Source organism: Gymnodraco acuticeps, unplaced genomic scaffold (genome assembly GCF_902827175.1).
Source record: "Gymnodraco acuticeps unplaced genomic scaffold, fGymAcu1.1, whole genome shotgun sequence".
NCBI classification, from domain to species: domain Eukaryota; kingdom Metazoa; phylum Chordata; class Actinopteri; order Perciformes; family Bathydraconidae; genus Gymnodraco; species Gymnodraco acuticeps.
The window spans coordinates 1,024,814-1,051,274 of NW_022990682.1; the positions used below are offsets into that span (position 1 = coordinate 1,024,814).

The following is a 26,461-nucleotide window of genomic DNA, read 5'->3' on the forward strand; positions in this document are numbered from 1 at the left end:
GCAATAATTGTGTGTTTGTTTAAAGCGATGAAACAGATGCTCAATTGCTGGACGCTTTGTCGTGGTGAGTGCTCCATTCTCTCATCAACGTTCGTGCCTGTGCCTAAACCGTGTGATCAAGCTGTCAACGCAAACAGAAGCAGCAGAAATTACACACACACACACACTGCAAATTAAACCCGCCATACTTTCAACATGCTGTTTTTGCAAATAGTCTGTATACGACCTTCTGTGTTAAAACTCAACAGTCTGCTCTCTAGAGTATGCTGCCAGGCTTTAACACAAGCAGGAGCAACGCAGTGCTATGAAGTAATCTGCGCCTAAAGATCAGATAGAGAATGACCATTATCTACCTCTCGTGTGTGTGTGTGTGTGTGTGTGTGTGTGTGTGTGTGTGTGTGTGTGTGTGTGTGTGTGTGTGTGTGTGTGTGTGTGTGTGTGTGTGTGTGTGTGTGTGTGTGTGTGTGTGTGTGTGTGTGTGTGTGGTGTGTGTGTGTGTGTGTGTGTGTGTGTCGTGTGTGTGTGTGTGTGTGTGTGTGTGTGTGTGTGTGTGTGTGTGTGTGTGTGTGTGTGTGTGTGTGTGTGTGTGTGTGTGTGTCAGATAGAACGAAAGGCGAATACATTGAGATAAATGGACTGAACTCGTATCACTACAGGTCAAATAAAGCATTTGTCATTGTACTACAGAAAACTGATTATTCCTTATAAAAAATGTATGTGAATATGGTATCCATGCAGAAATAGGAATGAATATTTTATGACGCCGGTAAAAAAGGTCGGTGTTCTTGATTGTATGTGCACTGTTCGGAGACTAGAAGCTGAACAATCACAAAATACACTTCTTACTTCTAAACCAGTATGCTTTATTCATACTATACTTCCTCAAGCTTTCATTCATGAGGTAAAACTGTTTAATCTGTTCCCCTGAAAACTCCTGTGTTCTTTGACAGTGTATTGTGGCTGCTTGAGGAATCAGTGGAGGTAGCAGGAGAGACAGTTTTCCTGCTCACACTGAAGGAACGCGAACAGAGGCACAGGCTTTTCCAGCGTGGAGCTCATCTGAATTCAGTCTGCGGACTCAATCTATCTGGAGGTGAATGGCCAGACACCGCTCCTTCCAAGGACTGGAATTATTTCAAAAGGAGTCGTCTCACTCCCTGTTCGTGTTTTTCGCTCTGCACAAGCGCACATTACAGAAATTCATACAGGTACAAAAGAGGAAAGAGAGTAGGTGGCTCGAGCTTGCATGAAAGATGGGAGAATTTGAGGTGTGAAATGGGTCGATTCAATCCAAACACTTGGCGCTGGAAGGCGACTAAACAAGATTCTCTCACAAAATAGGCGAGATATCTGAGTTTATTTCAATGTTTTCTCTCCACTGATTGGTCTCATGAAGCATTTCAATAAGTACAGAGAAGAGTCACGTATTGAACTGGATGCATTTGTGTTTTGTATCTCTCTTGTTGACATCAAAAGTTGACTATATGTGTGAGCTGTAGCTGAATATTTTTTGAGGAAATTCTGCAATTTAACACAATTCATATGCGTGGTAGATTTAATCTGAAGTAGTCTAAATGTATGCGCTAATAATCATCTTTAAATTAATCATGTATTAACACTTTGATGTGGAATCTTCTCTGGAGAACTCACTCCTCGTCGTTCGTTTAGGTTTTCAAAAGCAGATCCTCACTGAACCGTCTTGCAGCAGAAAATCTTAACTATAGGAAATAACGGCACTTTCATTATTTTATTAACGCCAATTATTACTTGTGATAAAAACACATCTGGTCTTGGTTTTCCACATCGTTACTCTGCATTTATGGACGTTCGTCTGCAGCACCATATTTAGGGTTCATCCCTTCGTATGAATTTCTCTTGACAAACGGTATGTCTTTCGTTACTTTAACAGGCACTGATAACATATACAAGCCCACGTTTAATTGTTACAAGGAGCCTGTGCTGCCCTTTCAATTATTTTAAATATGTGTTCTATGCTGTTAAATATGCCTTACCACCAGTGATGTGTTTTTTTCGTTTCACTTGTATTTTTTTCCCAATAAACAACATAGGGCATAATTATAGAACTCTGGAATAACAACAAATAATTAAGCTCACATTTCCTCTTTCATGCAGCTTCTGTTATTGTGCTCAGCCTAATCATGTAGTAATCTATTCCCCGATACTTCTCCCCCTACTTATCACTTCTGCCTTCACCTTATTTATCCCCAGTTTGGGATTCCCCTGCTTATTTCCTATTCTTGCAATTATTTACTTTAGTCTGCTGTAGCATTGTCTGATCTCATGTAAGGACTCACTTTCCCAACAGAGTTCATTAAAAAGCGACTTCATTCAAATCTCAAAAATACTTTTTTATTTGTTGTATTTACCGCACAATTGGCTGCCTATTTTTCTGGAAGATCCAGGGTACTGTAGTTCAGACATTAATATCATGTTTGGTTTTTCAATAATTGGTGCTTCTTCCAATAATTGTTTTACATTGTCCACAAATACAAATACTGACATCTAAACATACAGATGGTGACAATAATTAAATGAGACGGGCTCAAATTAGTCAGTGGTTCATGTATAATAGATACAAGTTCCACTTGCTCAACACACTTGATTTAAAAAAAACTAAAACATCCAGTAACAAGACTAGGGAGCAAATCAAAATTGAACAAGCAGTTGGCGACAATTTCAACGAAGCTTCGTACTTTGGTGTTGAAGAAAGGTAAGGCTGGAGTAAGGGATACCAACTGTGCTTTCCTTCCTTTGGCTGTAAGTGAGTCATTCCAGTGCTACATAGGATGCCATTTATTTCCCCCGCCCCCTTCATGTTTTTGAAAAGGTACATCAATGTTTTCTTCCAATGACTTCATTTAATTAATTTCTAACAGAGTCCACAGTTCACAGCAAGTGTAACAGTATATGCATGCAATTCAGCAGCGAGAATTGGAGAATATGTGGCCTATAATAAAAGACCAATATTAAAAGTATGGGTCTAAAAACATAGAATACAAAAAACTGCTTCTAAATTCAACTTTTTCATAAAATAACTTTGTATTATGGAGTCCAAACTTTGAAGCTTTGCATGGTGCAGTACGACTGGAGACAATATGATTTTTTTTTTAGGTGAACTCACCTTGCAAAATGTCCACAACATACCAATAATATTGGTAATAACAAGGCATAATTCTTCTGAGTATGCATACCCCATAACTAGTTTTAAAATGTAATAAATCATCACAGTATTACACTCTTACATTGCAGTCATGAACATAATATGATTAATAGTGTAATTATACGCAACTGGCATTTCTCCATTCTCATGCTTCTGGAGATGTAAAACCTCAGTGCCACCGTATAGATTTATTATCAGATCGGTGACAGGGCGTAACAAGGCAGCAGTGCCATGCATCAAAAGGCTGCGGTGACTGAACAACCAGCAGTAATCACAGCAAACCTTCATCTCATCCATCTCCTGCTCCATTGCTGAAAATAATGGCGTTCAGTAACCCTGTCATTTCTCCTGCTGCCCCTTCCATTTCAATGAGTCCTTCCTTACTGGAGATTATTTTATTGACTGACTTCTCGGTTTCTCGAGGCAGAAGTCAGAAAACGAGGAAGACCTTTCTGCCCCCAGACGGGAAGTGCAATTCACCAGCTTTTGAAGATGAAGTGCTGCCTTTGAGTCAGGCAGATAATTACCCTAAGCAGCAGAATTAACCTTCTGTTGGATAATGAGAATATTAAAGGCCAAGCTTTCATATGGGTGCATGCAATGTTCAAGATGTTGTGCAAAGTATGCTGGGAAAATGCATGCAGGAAAAGCACATTTCACCTCTTCTTCCTCTTCTCTTTTTTTACAGTTATGCAAAGAATTAACCATGTGACGCAAAGCAGATTCTCTCTTTATCTGGATTCATCATGCCAAAACAATATTTCAATCAGAAGTCACATCCCTGGTGTTTTTATTTACAATAATTACAGGTCCAAGTTCAACAAAAGCCTTCTCTATGTATCCAAAACCCTGAAACAGTGTCAAACCACTCATTTTGTGCTCCTTGTGTTTTTGTCCCTGTCCCAAATCACCCCCCAGTAATTCCCTCTGCATTGTCTTCTTTACTGTGTGAGCAACAACATCCACCTGGGCGGGCGATGCACCTGCGTGCCTCAGCAGGCTGCGCAATTAATGAAAGCATTTCCAAAAGCATGCGCGGCACCGAGCTGCTGCATCTGGAGCCTCTTCCTCTCCTCTGTGGCTGCAGGTCATGACTTTACATGTGGGGAGCATTGGGCTGGATCTTCGCTGTGTTTTGACCGCTGGCTATTTAAAAGACGGGGGTCTGACTGCAGTGGGTGCTGTTGGTTGAAGTGCCCGCGAACTGAACTTGTGAGGAGAGAGAGAGGGAGCTGTGCGCTTTCCTCCCGACAGAGTGCTCCACACACACATACACACACACACACACACACACACCACACACACACACACACACACACACACACACACACACACACACACACACACACCGGGGTCACTCCACTTCCAGGCGGCGGACTGGTTTCCACTCCTCCTGCATATCGCACATGAAGAGGGAAGGACGTCCGCAGTCATTTCCTACCTGTGCGCCTTCAGCGTGCGTCACGGAAACTCCGCAGTTTCTTCGTCTTAATTGTTTCCTCCGCTGCTTCCTATACCCGGTGATTTTGGATTACGTAGAATAACAAGCAGCGTGGGCGCGGAGCAGCTGAAATCATGGATGTATGGATAAAGTTGGTGTTGTTGTGCAGCTGCTGCTTTGGAGCAAGTGCAGACTTTGATGGCAGGTAAGGGCACGTGGTTCACATTGTTCTGCGGAAGCCGATTGTTTAGTGAGATAACATTGATTTTACATCACAGTTCAATCCTTTTATAGGCTGTGTCTGCAAAAACTGCGCATTTGGCTAAAGATAGACCATTCCGGAGTGCTTGTACACACAATTATTTTAAGATCTCCAAACTGGGGAGCTTAATTTAGATGTGAGTTCAAACATGTTGCTCCTGTGATGTGCGTCAAAACTAAGATTGTATGAATGTTGTTTCGTGGCGAATCAGTCAATCAATTTAACTTTTATTTTTACAAGAATCCAAGTGCATCCAAACCTATGATCCAAACCGGTTGTTTCTGCGCCCCGGATCAGATACTCTGTTATGAGTGAAGCAGTGTTTCCATGTGCCAAAATCCCACCGCGCGGCTCTTGTCTTGTGCAGACATCAGGCTGATTATTAAGTGATGTGACAGCACGTTGCCCGGCGCTTCATGTTCAAACACGAATCTGATGAAGTATGTGAACGTAGAGGTGTGGAGACGCGCCAGACCCCGAAGAATGCACGTGTCCGAGATTTAAATCTGCCTATAGGTGCTCTTCATCTGAGTGAATTAACATGATGGATGCTTTTTTGTTTTTTTACATCGTGCATCATAAAACCAAGCTGTTATCTAGGTGTAACCCCGGCTCATTCCCTTGGAAACAAGTATATTAAGGCATCTTTATAAATAGTTTGTGGGAAAGTAATTGCACCATTTGTGGTTTTTGGCAGGATGCTGATGAGACTATGTGTTACATTTGTGTTTACAGATTAAGCATGTGTAGAATCGAAACTGTGATCCATTGTGTTTCATGTTTACATGGATTTCTAGAGCTCAGAATAAAGTTGGACCGAGGACCATCTAAACAATGAGAAAGTTACACAAATAGTACTACTGCCAAATGTCTAACAGTGATGCAGCCAAGTGTTGTACTTTATTATTTCTCTCATGTATCTCTGTCAGGAGGCTCAGCACCAAAGCAGTATCCCTCTCATGCTTTACATTTCTTCAAATCACTGAAACCCTTTTGAATATTATTGGAGGTAATTGTTATTTAAATCGTGTGCACACATTTCAAAATGCTCTTTCAAGACTATCTGCTATTCCACCTGCTTGATGATAGATTTTGACATCTGGAGGTTTCTTCCCTTTTTTCTTCTTTCAGTTCACTTTTCTGCTGCCGTGTTCAAAAGCAGTTCAGAAGGAACGTTTTTGATTTCAAAGGTTTCAGCAGTGAAAGAGTGAGAGAGGGAATCAAGGAGAGGGCAGAAATATAACGGAGAACTAGAGTTGAGAATTTGAAAGCACACAATATGATTGTTATAGGACTTATGTTCTTCCCTAACCTTGGATAATGTCTGTGAAAGGCGTGATGAGCTGAGATGTGCAGGGCTTTGACTTTTATTTCACGCATTGCCTTTGTGTAAAGATAATTTGCTTTAACCTAACAGCAGCATATTGTACATTATTAACATCCCTGCTGATGGAGTGGCTTGTCACCACGGTCATAATTTGCCAATTTTATGGGGATAAAGTTGCCCGGGCCTGAGCCTCCGCCTCGATATGAATTCATTGAGAACATATCCCCAGAGACTGAGCAGAAGCGAAAAAACATTTATTACCTGGTCTCTCCCTTATTGCCTTTAAGAGAGCGCTCCTAACAGGCTTATCCATCCAATCCTGAAGGGTCCTTCACGGCCATCATTGCCGAGATCATTTTGTTCTCTCATGGCTGCACATAATATACTTACCTGCAAATCTGTTGCTAAAACATTGCGCTGTTATTGTTACCATCTTCATTCCAGCTAAGCTTTCAAACAGCCAATAAATGTCATATTACAAAGAAGCTTAAATCAACTGCAACACATACAGTAAAGATATTCTTCTCTAGTGATGTCGTTACGTTGTTAAGGCCTTTGCAGCCAAGCAGCACATACCAGACCTCCTCAGTAATAATCTGAAGCCGTGGACTGGTGCCAGGTTAATGTTGGCCTTGTACTATCAGCCCCACATTTGGGCTTTCAGGGGTTGAGAATGAGTGCGGAAATAGTGTCAAAGCACATTTTATGGGTTGTTTAATAGGCAGTAAGAAGAAGAAAATAATACATTTATAGTTTTCTCTTTGTTCATCATCTAGCGAATGTGAGTGGGGAAGTAATGATGAATGTGCCGACATCTTTCTTATGAGCCATAGAGGAGATTTCAAGCGTAACCGCATGCCATATGTTTTCTGACAGTGAACAATACGTGACGTCAGACTCTGATGACGGATGCTTCAGTTTTGTCTTAAGGGATGTACCTCACAAAACAACTTTCTCAGGCCCCGATAGAAAACATCAATTCAACTTCTTTCCCCTCTGCTATGTTTTCAATTGAACTCATCAAATAGGACTGTTTGGGAACAAGTTGATATGAATTAAGACACCTAACGTTATATTAAAAATAAGTGCAACATGAACAAGGAAACCTACTACCATTTGTACCCATGACAGTGTACTTTTAGTCATTTCATGGGAAGTACTTTGTTTAATTTCACTATACCAATTAACATTTACATATTGCTCGGTCCATATTATAAAAAAAATCTTCAGGAGGGTTAGGTGGCTTGTTGCCTGCCTAGCTATCCCAGACATGTGTACCTGAATACTGTGTTTACCTCTTTGCCAGCGTTGATTCTGTGGACATTTCTTTATATGCTGAAGTCGTTGGTGTTGAATCTGAGTCACTGTCCCTCTTTATTCTCACAAAGCCTTTTCAGGCTACATCCAGACGAACCAAACATTTTATTCAATTTACGAGAAAACATCCTGTAATTACTTGTACTGCTGCACTGAACATGCTTTTAGCCATTGGTTTGGAAAGAGTGCACTTACATTTTTTTACAAGATCCTCCTCTTTATCTTTCAAAGGTTGAATGCACTTATCGTACGTCACTAAGAAAAAAGGTCTGCCAAAACAATCTAACATAATGTAGAAAAAAATAAAGAAAAAAGCTATATTGAATTTCAGAATATCGTTGGACGTTTCAACATTTCTCTCCGATGAGGAGGTGGATATCTGTCAAAAAAGGTCTCTTTCAAAGTGCACACACACTGATAAGTGCCACATAATTGAGTTCAAAACGCCTGTTCCAACTTCACAGCTGTCTACAAAGAAAAGCTGTTAATGCACGACAACTGTGTTTCATCGCATTACATCATAAAGGTCTTTTATATTACCGGCCACTCTGTGAACACCTTCCACTTTGTCTCCTTTGTACAGAAACACATTTTTTAACGGGCTATTTCTCCCTTTAAATCGTTACCTCAGATATTTGTCAACATCCCACGTGGTGATGTGTGTTGACGTGATAGAATTGGCAGTCTGCTGCAGGTCTGGCAGCGCGAGCTTCATTAAGACGCCAGCAGTGGCGGTTCAATGGGGTGGCACAGGGTGGCAGCTGCCACCTCAGAAAAATGCCTTGCCACCCCAGCTGCCACCCCAGTTGGCAGCTTTGTTTTGAAAGAAAAGTTGTGGCTCATCGGACATTTACGAGAGAAAATCTCTAATGTACGAATGCAAGTGAATGCAGCACAAGACGCGAGCCTTGTAACCCCTCCCCCCCTGGCGCGAGCTTGGAAATATGATTGGCGGCGATTTCATTTGAACGGGAGGACAGCGCAAAACGAGAAGCATTTCGGATCCAAGTAGACAGAAGGAATGAGGTATTTGCGGTCAGGGTATGGCTGGGCCAGACACCTTCTGACTCCACAAACTCTGGCAGGTCCGAGCACGTCTCTCACACCCGGGTGTTACAAATGCAGCAATCGACATCTGTGGGTGTGTGTGAGAGAAATCCATTCAACAGTCACGCTTTGCAATGCTTTGGCATGAACTCGTGGATGGATTAGATGGATAGATTAAATGATACACCTTCATGGTCCTGATTATCACACTGCTGCTCCGAGCGATGGACTGACTGCTCTTCACTGCTCTGTATCCATTAGTAAAACAATAGAAGAAGGATGGGAATGAGAATCACCCTCTCAAGTTCTCCTGGAAGAACCTTGTCAGACAGTGTGAGTTTGAGAAGAGGTGTCCACGGCATGTGTGAAGGGTAATAATTATCTGCTTCAGTTCCTTCAAGGCTTCGTGTAATTTGAGGATCATTATTCAGAGCTCCAAGATAATAAATACAGGTATTATGCTCAAGCCTATTTGATATGCCAGCTTTCGGCTCAGGAAAATATCACTGGCGACAAAATGTATCTGAAAGAACGCTTTTCTTTTCTGTTCAATTCGATTTTTTTTCGATTTTGTTCTAAAATCTTCTGAGAAAATGTGTGTTAGACATTGCTGCAGTGGTATGAATGGGTGAGCTGTTGCATTGTATTACATTCTCTGTTCAAGTTCAGAGCATGTTACAATGCCTCTGGCTGAACTCGGCACAGAGACAGCACTGGGAACATGAAACTGGATTCCATATTCACTTCAGTGTGCCTGTGTTAATATGGGAGTGTGTAGGAGAAAGCATGTCAGTGAAGTATTTGATTCAGAAATGTAGGACCTTTTTTGCATCTCTTGATGTCCTTGTCTCCTTATCGCTCTTACAGCTGCTAGCTAATCTCAGACACTCTTTTTCACCCACAATCCACTGGGAATCTGTAGGAGTTTAAACTCTGCTCCTTTTGTTCATTGTTTTATTGCCGTCATGTGATTAAAGTCCTTGCCGTCCTCGTCCTTGCATGGTGAGAAAACATGTTACAATGTTACAACAAATCTAATTGCCAAAAAAGACCATTAACTTTGGTTCTATCTGATTATTATGGTTGCTTAATATGTCTGTTGATTCCAATATGATGATGGTTTTACATTTCATTGAGCTTGATCTCCTTTTAATATACAAACACAAATATGAAGGCTGCTTGCGATGCATGATTGTTTTCTAAATGTAACAACCTGTTTTTCACTTGTGTGATTTATGATTTTAGTTTTTCTAAATGTCAGAAGAGTTAGTTTCCCAGAGCTTGAGTTGACATTTACAAATTACTTGATTTGTTAAAGCAACAGTCCAAACAATACATCTATTTAATGTAGTCTCATAGAGGACACATATTCACATTTGAGCCATAGAAAACACGTGTTTGGCTCTTCACTCGAATACAATGAAATAAAGTAATTGGAATAGCAAATGAGGACATTTCCATCACATAACTTTCAAGTAGCAAAGTCACACAAGGCGACTAGATTTGCTTTGATGTAAAGTCGATGCTAATTGGCTGCATATCTCTGTATCAGCTCTCTGAATACCATCTGGCAATCAACACTGTTTCAAAGAAACTTGTGGAGACATAAAGACTTCTGAAGAGGAGGAAGAGAGAATTTGCTGATTTGTTTCGATGATGCAAAATGAAAACAAAATCAATCCTAGATTAAAAGATCAAGAAACAAGATTAGCGCTGTGGTAAGCACTTATTTTGTTAAGATCATTACGGTACAAAGATTGTGTAAAGAAGACAAAACCTGGACGCTTGACTGCTTTTCACATTTTGATGGAGCTCTGTAATTCAAAAATATCTATTCAACACAACAGAGCCTTTTGTGAAACATTGTTGATTGCCAGATGTTGTTTATTTACAAAGATATGCAGCCAATTAGCTTCAACTTCATATGGCCTTTATACGATTTCTGCTTTCTACTGGGAGTCATCTAGCGCAATCATAACTTTGTATTATCGTATAACTGCAAAGGAAATGAGGTAATAAAGAGCCAGGTGCAGCCATAGAGGCATAAACTCTTTCTACATTATGCCTCCATATTCTATAATGATAATTACCTTATGGAGACTGAGGAATACATTTCAAACGGCATGTGTACACGAACGTCAGAAGCAGGGGGTGAGCAGTGTTTTGTTTTTGAAGTGCCACCATCCTTGAAATGATGTGAAGTTTGCCAGAGTCAGGGATAGTCCTGTTGTATGTTACACATTTACAGTATGGAGGGACAGCAGCTGCCGTATTTGTGTGTGTGTGTGTGTGTGGCTGCGTGTGTGGGTGGCTGCATGTCACTTGCAAAGATAGTGGCATCTTAATATGGCTGCTGTCCAGACCTCTCCCCTCCTTTAGTTTATTTTTCATTTCCTTTCCTCTCCTTAATTTCCCTTTTTGTTTCCTTGAATTCTCTTTAATATCCTTTTTTTGTTTTCCTTTGTCTCCCCTCGCTCCTTATTCTCTTCCGTACTTATCCTCTCCCATACTATGTCTGCTTTCCAGGGTGCAGAAAAACATTTTCCCTGGATCTGCCACTCTCACTTAGCATCCATCAGGAGGTTTTTTCCAATGAGGTGATTGGCAGCAGGGGCAAGCATTAGCATTTCCTCGTCTTGGCACAGAGACACTAACACGCAGGGATAGTGGCAAAGAATGTGCCATGAATACTGAACACCAATCTCACTATCACCAAATAAAGAATATCCTGGGCAAAGGAAGTAAATCAAGATCATTTCTCCTTTTGTTTTGGATCACATTGTTACACATACTTTCCTGCATTGTCTGGTTAGGTCCTTTTAAAGATCACACCGCAGCGGAGCAGCCTCTTAGCTCCGGAATCCGGTTCGTTTCAAGCACCAAAAGATGGTCCGGCTAGAGTAAAAGCACCGCATACGTCGCGCTTACGTCGAGGCAGGGGGAATCGGAATCGTCGTTGAAGTTGATGATTACGATTGTAAAGCAGTTTTGAATGTAGCGACTGTAAAGTTGGTAGTAAAGTCGTCCCATTTCTTCCATTTCGTTTCGTCAGAGCAAAACCAAAACGAGTAGCGCTTCAACACAATCGGCCATTGTTGTTGTTGTCGGTGTGAGCTGTGAGGGGTTTCCGCGCAGTTTGGCTTTATGAAGCAGGCATGCAAACGGTTACGTCATGACGCAAACGAAGACGCAATGACGCAGCACCAGTCGGAGTCTGGGCGGTGTGAAAAGAGCCGGAGCTAAACCGAAGAACCGGTTCTGAACCTGAAAAGCTCTAGCACGGAGTTGCGTTGGTGTGAATGAGGTATCAGAGAGATATTTGGTTATAAATAACTCAATAGTACTCTAGGAGGAGATTCAGGTGATAAGGGTTACCTTGGTTGGTGATTGGCTAATGGTTACACAAGCCAACAAATCGTTATGACATCATAAAGTGGCCAAAATCTGATCAGCTCATTTTCAGACAGGTTTTTATAGAAATGGATCAGGACAAAAAGAGAGAGAATCTTTTTTCCTGAAACTTTCAGAATCTCTTTCCACAGAGGGGACACATGTTGATGTAGAAGAGACATGGATTTTGCATAATAGGTGACCTTTAAATATCCAATGTATTCAATGATCTACTTGCCTCTGATGTATTCACTATTCTCTCGATTGTTGGTACCATGTCCTCAGAGCCAGCCTTTAAACACATGCTGCTTTGAATTTCATCAGTTTCCTTAAATGGACTCATTCCTTTGCCCTATTCTCTCCATAAATATGTGGTGAGCCTTGCTACAGATGAAAAGGTAATCCACATGCACGGTCTGCCAAGAAGCTATTTCTTGCTCTGAGCAGAATAGGACATGGTGTAACAAAAACATCCGGCTGTAATTTGTCAGGAGGAATTGCAGTGCTTTGGAAAATAACATATATTTCTACAAACACTTACACCTGCATGTTCTCCCTGTAGCAGGAATGATATTATCTTGTCATTAAATTGCCTGATAAAACACATATAGCGAAGTGACACATGCTCTGATCACATGTTACTATAGATGGAGATAGGAAACCGAGGCTGCTGGATTTGTTCAAGGGCATCAGGCGGCACATAGCTTGTATTCTGTTTCATAAGCCTTATAATGAACGCTACAGTAATGTGGTCTTCTCAGATGTAAGTGTCAGCGGTGCACTGATACTCGCTGAATGCTGAATTCAAATTGGGTCTGGCATGCTTTCAACAAGGGTCTCCAGTTTGACATCGCACAAACCAACACAATCTGATGTGCTATCAGTTATATTTCCCATTCTGCAGAGGAAAGCTGCTATAGGGAATTAGTGAGATGACAGCTGGCAGCCAACAATTTCGTTTTGTATTTTATTCAGTTTTCAAGCAAATATTTCCTGAACCAATCCTTTCATGTGTGACCATTTGTTTCTTTCTTATATGATAGTAAACTGAATATCGTTTGCCTTTTGAATAAAAAGACATCTGAATAAGTCACCTTGGGATCTAGGAGAGTGTTATAGTCATTTTTCAATATCTTACTGATGTGTGACAGTATTTTTGCTCTATATTGATATTGAAGACATGATAAAGGAACATTGACACGGATTAGATTGTGTCTGTTTTATTTTTATGTTCAACGTGTGACACCTTCTATCCCTAAACTCTAAACCTAACAGACACAAAAAAGAAAAGAAACCATAATGGTCTGTTCTCTCTGAAGCAGGAAAATGAAATGAATTGATTGAAAGACCCCTGCTTTTCATTGAGACATTTATTACTTACAACTAAAGAACATTATATGTGACTTTTGGCTATTCATTTCTATTGAAGAGATATTATGTATTTAGACATTTTGTTGACACAGATTAGATTTAGTCTGTATGTAACTCACAATTATAAATGACACATTTTTCCCTCAAAGGGCGTTACCATCGGTACATCATGTGACACCTTAGGAACAGGAAAAAGATTACTTGTATTCATGCAAAAGAAAAAGTATAATAGAGTTTGTTCTCTCTACAGCAGGAACATTGAATAAATGATTTGAACTCTTTGAAGTCTCCTTCCAGGCAACATTGAAAGAGCCCTGCTTTTAATCAAGACATCTTCATTCTTGCTTACAACAGAAGTACAGTACAACTGACCTAATTTTGCAGCTATTGAAGAGATACTAAATATGTTAAAACATTGACAAATATGAGGTTTTATCATATAATGAAATGTAACCCAAACACACATTTGCTTCAGGGCTTTATAATCTATAAAATGTGCGACACTTATTATCCTCAGACCCTTAAATCAGAAAAAAGACTCTTATTAATACGAAAACTTCTCTCTACAGCAGGAACATGAATCTGCTTTGAAACCTTCCAAACAATACTGAAAGACCCCTGCTTCTCATCAAGACCTTTTAATTCTTGCTCACATCAGAACTACAGTACATTCGACATCATTGTCGTTTTTTTGCTGCTATCGAAGAGATATTAAATATTTTTAAAACATTGACAAAGACTAGGTTTTATCATATAATGAAATGTGACCCAAACACACATTTGCTCAAGGGCTTTATAATCAATTATGGCTTTAAAAAACGTGTGACACTTATAATCCTCAGACTCTTAAATCAGAAAAAAGACTCTTATTAATGCGAAAACGAAATGTTCTCTCTACAGCAGTAACATGAATCTGCTTTGAGACCTTCCAAACAAAACGAAATGTTCTCTCTACAGCTGTTTGCAACATTTAGCATCTTAAATATATCAATATTACAATTACTTGTATACAGACTATTCTGCACTATTTATATTATATTATATTTGATTTACTTGCACTATTATCTGTTGTATTGTGTTGCACTGTTGGAGGAGCCTGTGACCTAATAACTTAATTGTCATAACTACACTGTAGCTATGTTCAAATGACAATTAAAGCCTTGAATCCTTGAACAGCATGAACATGAATCTGCTTTGAAACCTTCCAAACAACACTGAAAGACCCCTGCTTTTCATCAAGGCATTTTAATTGGCTGTGAACTAATACTGTCATCCCCACACAGGTGGCCGCGGCAGATGGCCTCGTCCAGCGGCCTGTGTCGGTACGGGGCCAGAGTGGACTGCTGCTGGGGGTGGACGCGCCGCTCCTGGGGTCACTGCCAGCGTGAGTGCCATCACGCCTGCTTCTGCTGCTGCCAGGGGGAAACAGGGCTAACAAGGTTGCTAGGTTTCAAGCTGGGATCAAAGATGCAATTAGACACAGGAGAGGCTGCGACATTGCCACAGTAACCATGAGGCATGCACGTTGTCACAACACATCGCCTACTGTTAATGGACAGAGATGGCAAAAGTACACTCATCTTTTACTCAAGTAGAAGTATAGAGACTCGTGTTTAAAAATACTCTGGTAGAAGTACTGACTAAACTTCTTTAATCAAGTAAAAGTAAAGAAGTATGGGCTTCGAAATGTACTGTAAAAGTGCCCATAGCTACCAGCTGTTTTAAAGAGTACCTGACCTCCCTTTATATTAATAGAACAATAATGTCATTGTTAGCTAATGAATGTTTCCATGCTGAACAACGGCAACATGACAACGTTTTCATTGGTCCCTCTTCTTTAGAGAAGACCAGGAAATGATGGATACACGGATCGTGTTCAAATCAATAGGCACGCAATGACTCTAAATAATAATGATCACGCCGCCAAACACACATTCAAATTAAAGGAACCAGCCTGTTTGGAAAATGTAAGAAGTAGTAAGTACAGGTATTTGTGTTAAACATGTAAGAAGTAAAAGTAAAAAGTCGTGGAGTAAAGTAATGATACCAACAAATGTTGCTTAAGTACAGTCACAAAGTATTTGTACTCCAATACTTCCCAGCTCTGCTAATGGAGAATCTTTGGGTGAAGACTGATGGTAATGGCTGGATGAACCAGAGAAGAAGGATGACATTTATATTCGCTCTGCAGGTGGACATAATGAGGGACTGTAGCTGCAGGTGGATCAATAGATGGGAGATTTATTACAGATTACTACTGTGCAAAATCTTCTAAAACAAGCTACATGAACACATTCACCTCAACTCAATTTGTATTCAGCAAAACCACTTGAGAGGATTCAGAGGATGTGTCCTGTGTCACATAAACTGCATGAAATATTAACGCATGACATTTCCGACATATTTACATTGTGTGAGGATCCTCCTGTAACCCAGGGAGGTGTGAATATACATACTAACAGATTTGCCTTACAAATGTAAAATCCTCTGCATGGCTTGGTGCCTGTAACGGTGTAGCTGCTGCTTTGCTGTGGAGCTTTAATCAAGAAGGGGTTAACACCATAGACTGAAGGTTAACACTTAAACATACTTTTCCTACAGCAGGAACTCAGCAACAAGCAACTTGAAGAAATAGACCTTTAGGAAATATAGGTATTGAATCCTTACTAAGAGTTGGATGAGAAAATCAAAACCACTGAGTCTTATATCTGTCAGTTAAATGAAGCAACAGCTAGCAGTCGATAGCTTAGCATAAAGACAGTAAACAGGACATGGTTCACTCCAACGTAGCATCTTCAACTTACAGACAGAGCCAGACTAGCTGTTTTCCCATGTTTTAAGTATTATGTATGCTTAGCTGAGCTATTTGGCTGCTAGGTGTTTCTTGATATGTACAGATAGAGAGGTATTAATCTTCTCATCCCTTGGCAAGAAAGTACATATTTGTATTGTAAAACTATTGCTTGTCATAGGTTTAACTTGTTCTGCCTTGTTGCCAAAAGTAAAACACTCTGACTCTTATCTGTCTGTTACATGAAGCTACAGCTGTTGATTAGTGTGGCTTAAAGACAGTAAACAACTCTGTCCAAAGCAGGTGCTAGTTGGGAAAATGTTTTCAACCTGACAGAACCAGGCTAGCTAGTAAATACTTATTCCAATTCCCAGCTACTGTCACGGGGTGAAGGCAGTGCTTTCATTTGTGATTAGTCAAGCAAGTGTCATGTGTCAACAAACAGAGCAGTAACATGAGCATTTAATTACTGAAATCACTTGTTGCACCAACACAGCAAAGTGGGTATTGTTGTTGCACTAGAGCAGGGGTGTCAAACTCAAATACACAGTGGGCCAAAATAAAAAAAATCGGTACTCGTCGAGGGCCGGACCGGTTCAATGTTTATTGCAAAACTTATTGAAATGAACTTATTGCACATATTAAACCTGGAACTAACAAAGCTTAAATTATTGCCTATAAAAACAACATTAATCATTAAATAATCAGTTGCATTAATTTCTTATGGCTCTATCTGCAGCTTTTCCGGAGTCATTTCTTATGATTACATTTTTCCACAGGCCAACAACAGCTTCAACAAAACAATTTCCCTCAAAGAAAAAACCAAACATACCCTGTTGTCTCAAGAAAGAAAGTGCAGAAGGAACCATCCATTAAACTCAGTGTGCTGCTCTGTGATGCTAGCTCAAGCAGATACTTGGCATCTCATCTTGGGTGCAAGTTCATCAATGTTTGGGGTCAGGCTCTGAGCTGAGGAGACCCTCAGGATGGAGTAAAGGTGTGCGTGCAATATACCGGCGGGCCAGATCTAATAGTCATTATAAATTATCCTGCGGGCCAAAATTAGATCCACCACTAGAGGCTCATTTTCCTCCCATAGACCTGATTTATAAATCTCTCTACTTCATGATGTTTTCTTTCCTGTTTTGGAATATTTTCTGTATATGGTGGCATACAATTTTCCACCTCAAATTCACAAATAACCCAAACATTTTTTTTTATTAAATTGGGCTTCTTCTATTATTGCCTATCACACAGTGCATCAAAATGGCATCTATTCCCTTTATAATCAATGTTCAAAGTTGCTGTTGCCTTTTCAGCTAAGCGTATCTAAAATGTTGAGATTTACAAAACAGTGGAAACATTAAGCCGAACTTAGCACCAAAGCCTAATGAGTTTTTCAAAAATTGGTTATTTAAAGGTTCATGTTGCAGGTTGTCAAGTTTCTGCTGTGGAAAAGACCAAAAACGTTCATAACTGCATGTTCGGATCTTGGGGCTTACTTATAGCTTGTTAAAATATTAACTTTGTGTTTTTCATTGCTGCAATAACCATATTATAATTCTGTTCCCATTGTTTTAAGCTCATCATACCATCCTTAGGCTTTTGTTTATTTGTTGTATTTTAAATGTTTTCCGTGGGAAATATGTAACACACTGATTGTTGGGTCCAAAGGTTAGGTTCTTTATTTTCTTGGTTTAGCAGCTTCATGTTAAAGTGGCAGACTGCCATTTTTCACTTGGTGCTGGAGTGCATTGCAAGATTCCTTTTTTTGTTCCAGAGAATACAAACAGTATTACGGAGAGTTCAAGCACTCAGTATTCTGTATTTCCTTTTAGCTCAGCTCGATTAACCCAAAATCTACTTTTATCCATTTCTCGCCTCACCTCTTTTACGGACAAATAAGATAGTATAATTCAAGAGATCAGAAAAACAAATACAAGTAATGGTTTATGGGACAGACTGAGACTCGTATTACATTATTACATTACATTACATGTCACTTGTTAGACGCTTTTATCCAAAGCGATTTACATACTCAATACTGTGGGCAATCCCCACAGGAGCAATTTGGGGCGAAGTGTGTCAGAGACACAACGACATGCTGACTGCAGTGGGGTTTGAACAACCCACTGCACCACACGCCTCCCTCCCATCGTATCTTGGATAAGTTGATTTCATGGTTGGGAAAACCTTGACACTTGAACTTTTCAATCTGTGCTAGAATGACGGCGAAAGCAGCACTGTTGTATTCAAACAACTCAATTGTATAATTTGATAGGGTCTGTTTGAACATGGGGCCAGACTCAGCAGTAATCCTGGCACGAGTCGGCTCTCTCAATGCCCAAAACCTCGCTGTGCATCTGCACCGGGCTCTTTACAGCTTCCCATGCTCAGGAAATTAATTAATCGATGTGGGTTTTGGATGGGAAGAGAAAAAAGAGGAGGACTTTATTATGGAAGAAGCTTAGATTTAGGGGGCAAGACATGATTCATGTACTCATATTTTACCCAATGAAAACAGTAATGACTGTTCCAAAAGACAAAACATTCATTATTTGTCCTAAGGGCATACATCATAGCTCACATATACTTTATAATTAGTCAAGCAGAGTAACATTTAGAAATTCATGTTTGCATCACAACCTCGACCAGCCAAACAGCGGTGTGTGAATATATTTTCTTTGTTGTTCTGGAGTCCCACATGTTCCATTATGAGCCCAAAAATATGATATTTATTTTCGTGTATATGCACTATATCAAGCTGCACTTTTACTTCACCACTTTTTATTTTCACCCAAACTAAATCTCTTCTGTGAGTTAAATCAATCCTTGAGTTCTTGCCTTAATTCTTTAAAATGCTGCTGCCCCGGTTGCACAGCTCAAATCCATTCACTCGAGACTAGAGGAGAGAGGTGGAAGGTTTGAGAATGAGAGGAAGTGTAATCATGAGTGTGTGCCAGTGTGGGAGAGGATGCAGTCAGTACAGATTTCAGGTCTCGGTACGTTTTTTGTGGCGATAGCAGGGATTAGATTGGAGGTAGGATTGTAGTTTTCTCAGAGATTGGTTTGTGACAATAAGAAACTTAATGGATCAACCTTCAGTCGTTTTTTCTTTTGCAGAACTCGAAGTAGTCAGGGAGAGAGGAGAGAAAGGACTAAAAGTTGGAGAAAATGAAATTCCTGAGGTGTAAGGGAAATAGTTCAGAGGTAGGGAGTAGGAGACGACTGCTGCTGGAGTGGGGAGAGGTGTCAGGAGAGGGAGACAAGTAAGAAAGCCAGGCAGATGGGGAAAGAGAGAGAGGAGCTTTAGATTTATAGGAGAAGAAGCTCCACTTATAATTTTCGACAGGCCATCCGGCAGGCAGAGCCACACTTGAAGATACTTATTGTAACCAGCTGCCAACATGGACATTTTACTGCCTGTGGGAGCATTTGGTCATTTGCCTTTCCAGTGCAATACAGCTAACAGTAATTATACTAAAAGTACTTTTCATCTCTCTTAATGAAGATGGAAACTGGAATCAACAAGTTGATCCCACTGTTTGCATGTAAATGGTGTACTCAGGGAGCAGCAGCAGGAGCCTTTAATACGTGTGATGTCAGGTGATATCAGACCTGTGAGGTTGGTGATTTGAAACTAATTGTATCTATATTAGATGGGCTGTTACTGTGAAAATTAAAAAAGGAATTGAACAAAGTACTCATGATTATACTTCCCTTTATTCATATAAATCAACATTTAATATGTAGGCAGTAGTGCACCCATATATAGCAGGGGGGGGTGGATGTGAAATGGTAATTAATGTAATTACTATGACTATTATTATCCCAAATGTTACAGATAAACTAAAACAAATCCTAACTGCACACTGTGTTATGGAGACAGTATGCCGTGTCTGTTCAAAAGCCTGCAATTCATGTTTTTTTGCATTATATTTGACCTGAACTACAATCATTTTCTAACCTTAACCGAGTGACTTCGCTGCTAAACCTTAACTATACTTTACCTTAACCATAATGAAGCTACTATACCCATCATAGTTGCCTCGCATAACATATTTCAATGCTCAGATTTAGATATTGGGGGGCTTGTTAGAAACAGATTGGCAAAACATTGCACTGAATATAGTTTTAGAATCGTATAATATTAACATTCAGAGGTATTGTTGTTGTGTCACAAAATTCTGGATAACTGAAAACTAAACATGGACTTTAAATCAACAAAAACTTTAAAGTTAACGCTCAAATCAGGTTTAAACATTAATAAGGCAGTAACCAGCAGACCTTGATGTCCTGAAGGGCTTGACTTGCTTCTGATTAACTTCTTCCAAAAGACTTGATCAAACAAAACCCTGGCAGAAAGACTTTATATTCTCTGATTGTTTAAGAACTAGGTTGAATATCACCTCCATATTAAATGGATCACACATTACAATTTCCTCAGACCAGTCCTGACTCCTGGTGGATGTTACAAATCCACTGAGACCGGGATTTATTTCTGATTGAGTGCCGCCTTTGTTTCTACAAATTCTACGGCCAGGATTAAGGCAGGACTTTTGAATTGGTAATGCGAGCTAACAAGTGATATCTCCGTTTAAGTAATTCACTTTATCGTGATTTTCTGAGCAGTTTCCTTGCCTGCTCCACTTTCTTTCATGATCACTGGGCTGTATCGTCTAAAAGAGTGCCTTTTCATCTGCTCGGGGTACCAGAGTGAAAACAAAACTGCAAGGTTAGCACATCAAAATTGAGTGCATTTATGCAGGGATAATTGGCACATGTTGCGAATTACTTGACACAATTCTGGCTTTAAAAGCACTTTGAAACCAAGCCTATTAAAAAATCTGCCTCCTCACAGTCAGGTACCTGCAGAATTTAATTTCATATTAAAGGCACCAGGATCTCATTGAGTGATATGGATAGCGTTTAAGTATTTCACAGTGTGCGAGAGAAAACTACTCTCTTTCATTTAGATGTGAGTGATAGGGAATATAGTTCACATTCTTCATAAATACTAGATGGTGGTTTTATTCAGAAAGAAATCTGAAAAACGAAATTGTAAATGCATTCAAAACGTGCCTACAGGCAACTGGGAATATGTGTGACTCCAAAACTCCAGACAGTGTGTGTTTTCTTTTTTTTGCAGGAATGTTTGCTTGTCGAAATGACCACGCTCTGACCTCTAACATCATGTTTATTTTTTTGCTCTCTTGACTAAACATTGCTCGCATCCTTTGTTTGTTTGGCTATTTGTTTTGCAGCTCTCCTCGCCTTAACTCACAGAGTAGCCGGGATAAGGTGCCAGCCCCAAGGTTAGCTCCACATGTTTCTTGAAATAATTTTGCTCGACATTTTTGCTGGGGGCACATCCTCTGAATCCTGGGCTCGCTCACTTATTTATAGAGCCGAGCCCACCCCTCCACTAACACCTCACACCCCCTTTGGTAGCGGCCATCTTGCTTCCTCCAGGCATCAGATCTATGCAAACAGCCTCCGCTCCTGATTCCACCTGAAGCCGTTTCTTAACATGAGTTATACTGGAATGATTCAATGATTCATTAAGATTCAGCGCCCCTTAGAATACTAATGAAACCCTCAAAGGTGAAATCCATAATGTTTTTTATTTTATATATCAGTAATATCTGTAGGGACGGTAGAAACTGAGCATTTGAATGTGGTAGGGGGGTTTTCTGCATACCTAAATATATAGAAATCAGTGAGGTGGAGAATGCCAATGCTATCATAATTCATCACTTAGGTAAATGAAATATTCCCCGTGACATTACGAGGTCAATCAATGACATTTCCACCGCATAACGCACCCCGGACAGATTACATGTCATCCATATAGCATGTATGCTGACATTAATCCTCAAATGATTTATTTATGGACAGGTAATCAGCTGAATATTTAAAAATAAATAAATTATATGTCGTTTATCAAGCAAAAATGCTAAATATTATCTTAAAATGTTGGGATATACGGCTTTTCTCTGTTTAATATAATTGTAAAAATGGGTTTGGGTCTTTATCTGACAAATAAGTAGTTTTAAGATGTTACCTTGGTCTTTGAGAACTTTTTAAATAATTCAATGATGGATAAAAAACACAAAACCAGACACAAAATCAATGGCTAATGAAATAATGATTACAAACAGTCTTAGATAATTACTCAGTTGATTACAAAAGGGTGCAACTTGCGTTTGATGAAGTATCATCTCACTTTGATTAAGTCATTCATTTCACCAGTTTAAACATTCTTACGCATTATTGGTCTCAATTAAAAATGAATACTCTCCCCTTGTGTTAACCATCAGGCGTCCATTAGCAGTCGATACATCAAAAGACTCTGCCTCTGTAGCCGGCAGCAGTGTGCTGTCCCGAGGAACGGCTGATGTAAACGGGAGTGAAAGTGTGTCATCACCCGGCGTGTTTTGATGCCGTTCATAGATGGAGGGTCATACATGCTATGTTTGGCCTTTCCAGCTGGTGCCACCATTTTTAGCCCCCCGTATCCTCTGCTGTGGTTAATGAACACGGGCCGTTCCCCTGATCTTTCTGCCAGGCCCGAGGCTTAAAAATACCCTCCGAGGCAAATCCTGCTGATGCTAGATCCTGCAAATCAAATCCTCCCCCACGTACTGTAGGAGAAAGACAAAAAAGCACTCAAATTCCCTCTAACAACACCACAACCATATTTCATTTTATCTGCTGATCAGCAACGAGTCTAATAAACTCCTACGCGTAGAAAAGTTTCACTCTTTTCTTTTTCCTCCAACAAATTAGGCGACTTTTTTATTTGTAGTTGTGGACTACTTGCTTGGTGTGCAAACTCACATCATATCATATCACAGGCTCTACCAAGTGTGCTAACAATACTATCTTTCTATTTGATTACATAGCAGCAAATAAAGTGCAATGAGCCTGGAGATGTTATCGACTCGGATTCATCACATACCTTTGTGCCTTTTGAATTCACTTTGAACAATGTTACAGACAGAAACCTGAGCTGCCACCCTGCAAGCTGCATGGGTATGAATGGATATTTCTGAGATTGTAACTCAACTCTGAAAGTGTGCATTTCATTTAAAGAGTGCATTATCAAGCCCATTCTTCATCGGTTCTATAGGGTCTCCCTCAGTATGTGTTAAAACAGCTTTAACTTTATTTCCATCTTTTATTAAAATCATTAATAAAAGAAGGCACTTCAAACGTGAATATCTTAACTAAAGTTGCACATTGCTATGCAAACATATCACGCCATTAAATAGCATTCAATTATGCAGAACGGCTGAGTTGATATATGCATATTGTATATTATGTAAATGTAGGTGGGACTAATAGTGACACAGTGTCAGCAGAAAAGTTTAACTTAACTTAAAGGGCAGAGGACAGCTTTTAAGAAACTTTTTAAAACTTTAAAAACAAGATAGATATTTTGGATAATCTTTCAACTTCTCTGGTATTTGAAACATTAAAAACACACCTTTTTTTAAATGCCGTTCTGTTTTCTTTCTGAAAGTCTGCTTATCTGCTCATGTATAATGTGTCCATCCAATTTAACAAACATCTGTGAGGTCGTTTTTGAGCTTTTCCCATAATAGTTGAATGGTGACGAACCTAGTAACACAAAAGCTAAATCCTGTCAGTTGAGGCTATGTAAAAATAAGGATGTTTTTGGAGTAATATGTATAGCATTACAGACACAACAACAGATTCAACACCAGTGTTCTCACAATATAACTACACTATCACACCTTTCCAGATACACAACAAACTGGCTGGTGTGATAAGCACTCTCACCCAAAACCTCTTCACACACACGTTCTTAAGCATATGTACTACCTCTTCCAGCACAGTGGTAATTAAGTCCTCTGATTGCGCTGTATTATGACAGAATTAATGAAGCTTTTAATGAAAATTAGTAACACTTGGCTGAGGCCCTGTGTATCAGACATGCTTAGCAGCAAGCTGCAGTAAGCACAGTCAGATAAGCCCACAACGCACTGAGACAGAACAGGAAGATGCACAGCAGCTACCACAACTCAAAATATCTCCATCCACACACTTTGTACCATCTGCAGGAAACTCGAAGCGCTCATTATAAGTTACAGTTTTGGTGCTCTAATTATTCCAGCTTCAGTCTAAGTGGGGATTTTATTGGCCTAGGTTACCCTCGTTGACTGGGTGCCCATAGAAATATCAATGTGCTGTATTCAAAAACATGGAACATTTCATTTCATTTCATTTTTATTTGTCATGGTACGCAAAACCAAATGTACAATAATTGCCACAAAACATGACTCTACCATTGAGCGAAAAGGAGCAGGGAGAAGAATAAAATCTTATGTGACCTGCCCCTTTCTAAAAAAAACAAAATACAAATAGATGGTCTGCCCTTCATAATAATAATTTTTTTTTTTTCCACAGCCAAACATAACAGTATCTTAGGATACTAAGAAATCAAAACTTTGTTCAGTATAAAAGGTCAAACACCCTATTTATTTCACACAGTGTGAAGTTATTTAGTATCAGCAAGGACGATACAAGTTTTCCAGCTCTGTACAAGGTGTAAATGATGTGATTAGCTCTGAATGGCTGCCATTAGTCAATGATAATAAGGCTGTCAAGCAAGGAGAAAGTATTTTCTTCATGAATGAGGCTTCATGCTGTCTTAATGCTGTATCATGGAGTTAAAAGGCAATTTACAGACAAGTCAAGGAGCAGTAGGATGAAGTGCTTTGTCAACCTGATCTGAAACAAGTAGTGTGCCAAAGCGCTGCACTGATCTGTCTGTCCCTCTTTGAATCCTCCCTGAACAGCTGTGTGCCAGCCCGGCTGTAAGCATGGAGACTGCGTGGGACCCAATAAGTGCAAGTGCCATCCAGGCTTCACCGGAAAGACCTGCAATCAAGGTGAGTCTGGAACCTGTAGACAGTATGAAAACACAGCTGTGATTTGTTGTGTGTCAAAGGGCACTGAGGTTGAAACGTGCACCACAGAGAAAGTCAGAAAACAAGGTCCTTACAACTTGATGCTGACATCCACATTTATCACATGAAAACAAAAGGCGCCCCGAGTAATTGCAGGTTAATCATTGTCTATTGTGGCCGGATCCCTCCTAGAGATGCCACTTTATCACGGAGCGGAAGAGGTTTCTCCCACCAGAAAAAGAAAAGCTGATTCAGCTCAAATGGAAATAAGTAGAGGCCATGTTGAATGATCCCCTGGGAGCATCCTCTCTGTGAAGATAACATCTCAATTACTGACCTGAGATAACTCGTCTCTGCTGAGTGAGCCCGATGCTACTGAAAGTGTGTGCAAGACTTTTTTTCGCATTTTCATCACTGACAGATCAGACATGTTAAAAAGCGTTAAAGCATCCCAGTTAGTAAGTACATTGAAGTGGATCCAAGCAACTTGAAAGCACTTGTGGAATTCACGCCCTAAGACAGGAATAGGTATAGTGTGCAATTAAACACAAGGGTTGAGGTGGTGTTAAGGAGGTGGAGGTGTCGAAATCCTCTGGTGTGTTTCCAATGACTCATCCTGCGTTTGGAGGCTATAGGTGGCTCCTGTCTGCCCGGCCAGACGGCTGCACTTTGTCTTAATCTGCAACAAAGGGGAGAACAGCGTCCCGTATCCAACTATAATAGACTCTGCTGCCAAACATTCAGACAGATTTATCTGACAAATGTAATTCCAAGCCCTTTCAAGATGAAACTGTACTTCCAAGTGTCCATCGAAGCCCCATTTGTCCAATAAGCTCTGGACGTATCACTGAGCTATCTGTTTTACTCAGCGTTGAGTGGCACACTTGCCCTTTCAGACTATTTAGGTGGAGATGACCTTGGATTCAGTTTGGAGCTGGCACACGCTATGGAGACCAATTTAATTATTCTCAAACTATAGATTAAATCTTCTCATCTAAATGCAGCCCTCCATGAAACATTGATTTGAGGTTTACTATTGACCAGTGTTTCGCAGCAGTCTCATATCCGGCCCACCGCATTCATCTTCAGTGCCAACTGGAGGAGAGAAATGAGTTGCCCAGGGCTGTTTCATTCTGCGATTATGTGGAATAAACTGATCCTTTATAATTAACTTAAAGGTCGCCTCCACCCAAAAATAAGTTTTTCTTATGTTTATATCCCCAAAAAAGGCTGACCTGTACACTGACTTGTTGAGTCTGTCACTAGAGATGTTTTGCATTCTGTGGATTTAAGTAAGATTAAGTTCGGAGCAAACAGTCAATCGCTGTCTAATCCGTAAATGGTGACACATGTCAACAGCGGTAACACCGGTGAAGCAACCTGAAACCTCCTTTACAG

The 26,461-nt window shown here is 40.0% G+C and overlaps 1 protein-coding gene across 2 annotated transcripts in view; it reads left to right on the forward strand.

Annotated features, from left to right (window-relative positions):
• Positions 1–4,232: 4,232 nt before the first annotated feature.
• The window catches only part of npnta (nephronectin a), a 49,825-nt gene continuing 27,596 nt past the window's right edge, over positions 4,233–26,461 (forward strand). Inside the window, exons 1-4 of one of the 2 annotated variants that reach the window (XM_034230184.1) lie at positions 4,233–4,827; positions 14,620–14,720; positions 21,392–21,442; positions 24,953–25,045. In XM_034230184.1, the coding sequence (XP_034086075.1) occupies positions 4,757–4,827; positions 14,620–14,720; positions 21,392–21,442; positions 24,953–25,045 (316 nt within the window). In that variant the 5' untranslated portion in view covers positions 4,233–4,756. The remainder of the gene's footprint in view (positions 4,828–14,619; positions 14,721–21,391; positions 21,443–24,952; positions 25,046–26,461) is intronic. The other variant, XM_034230185.1, reaches the window with a different exon arrangement.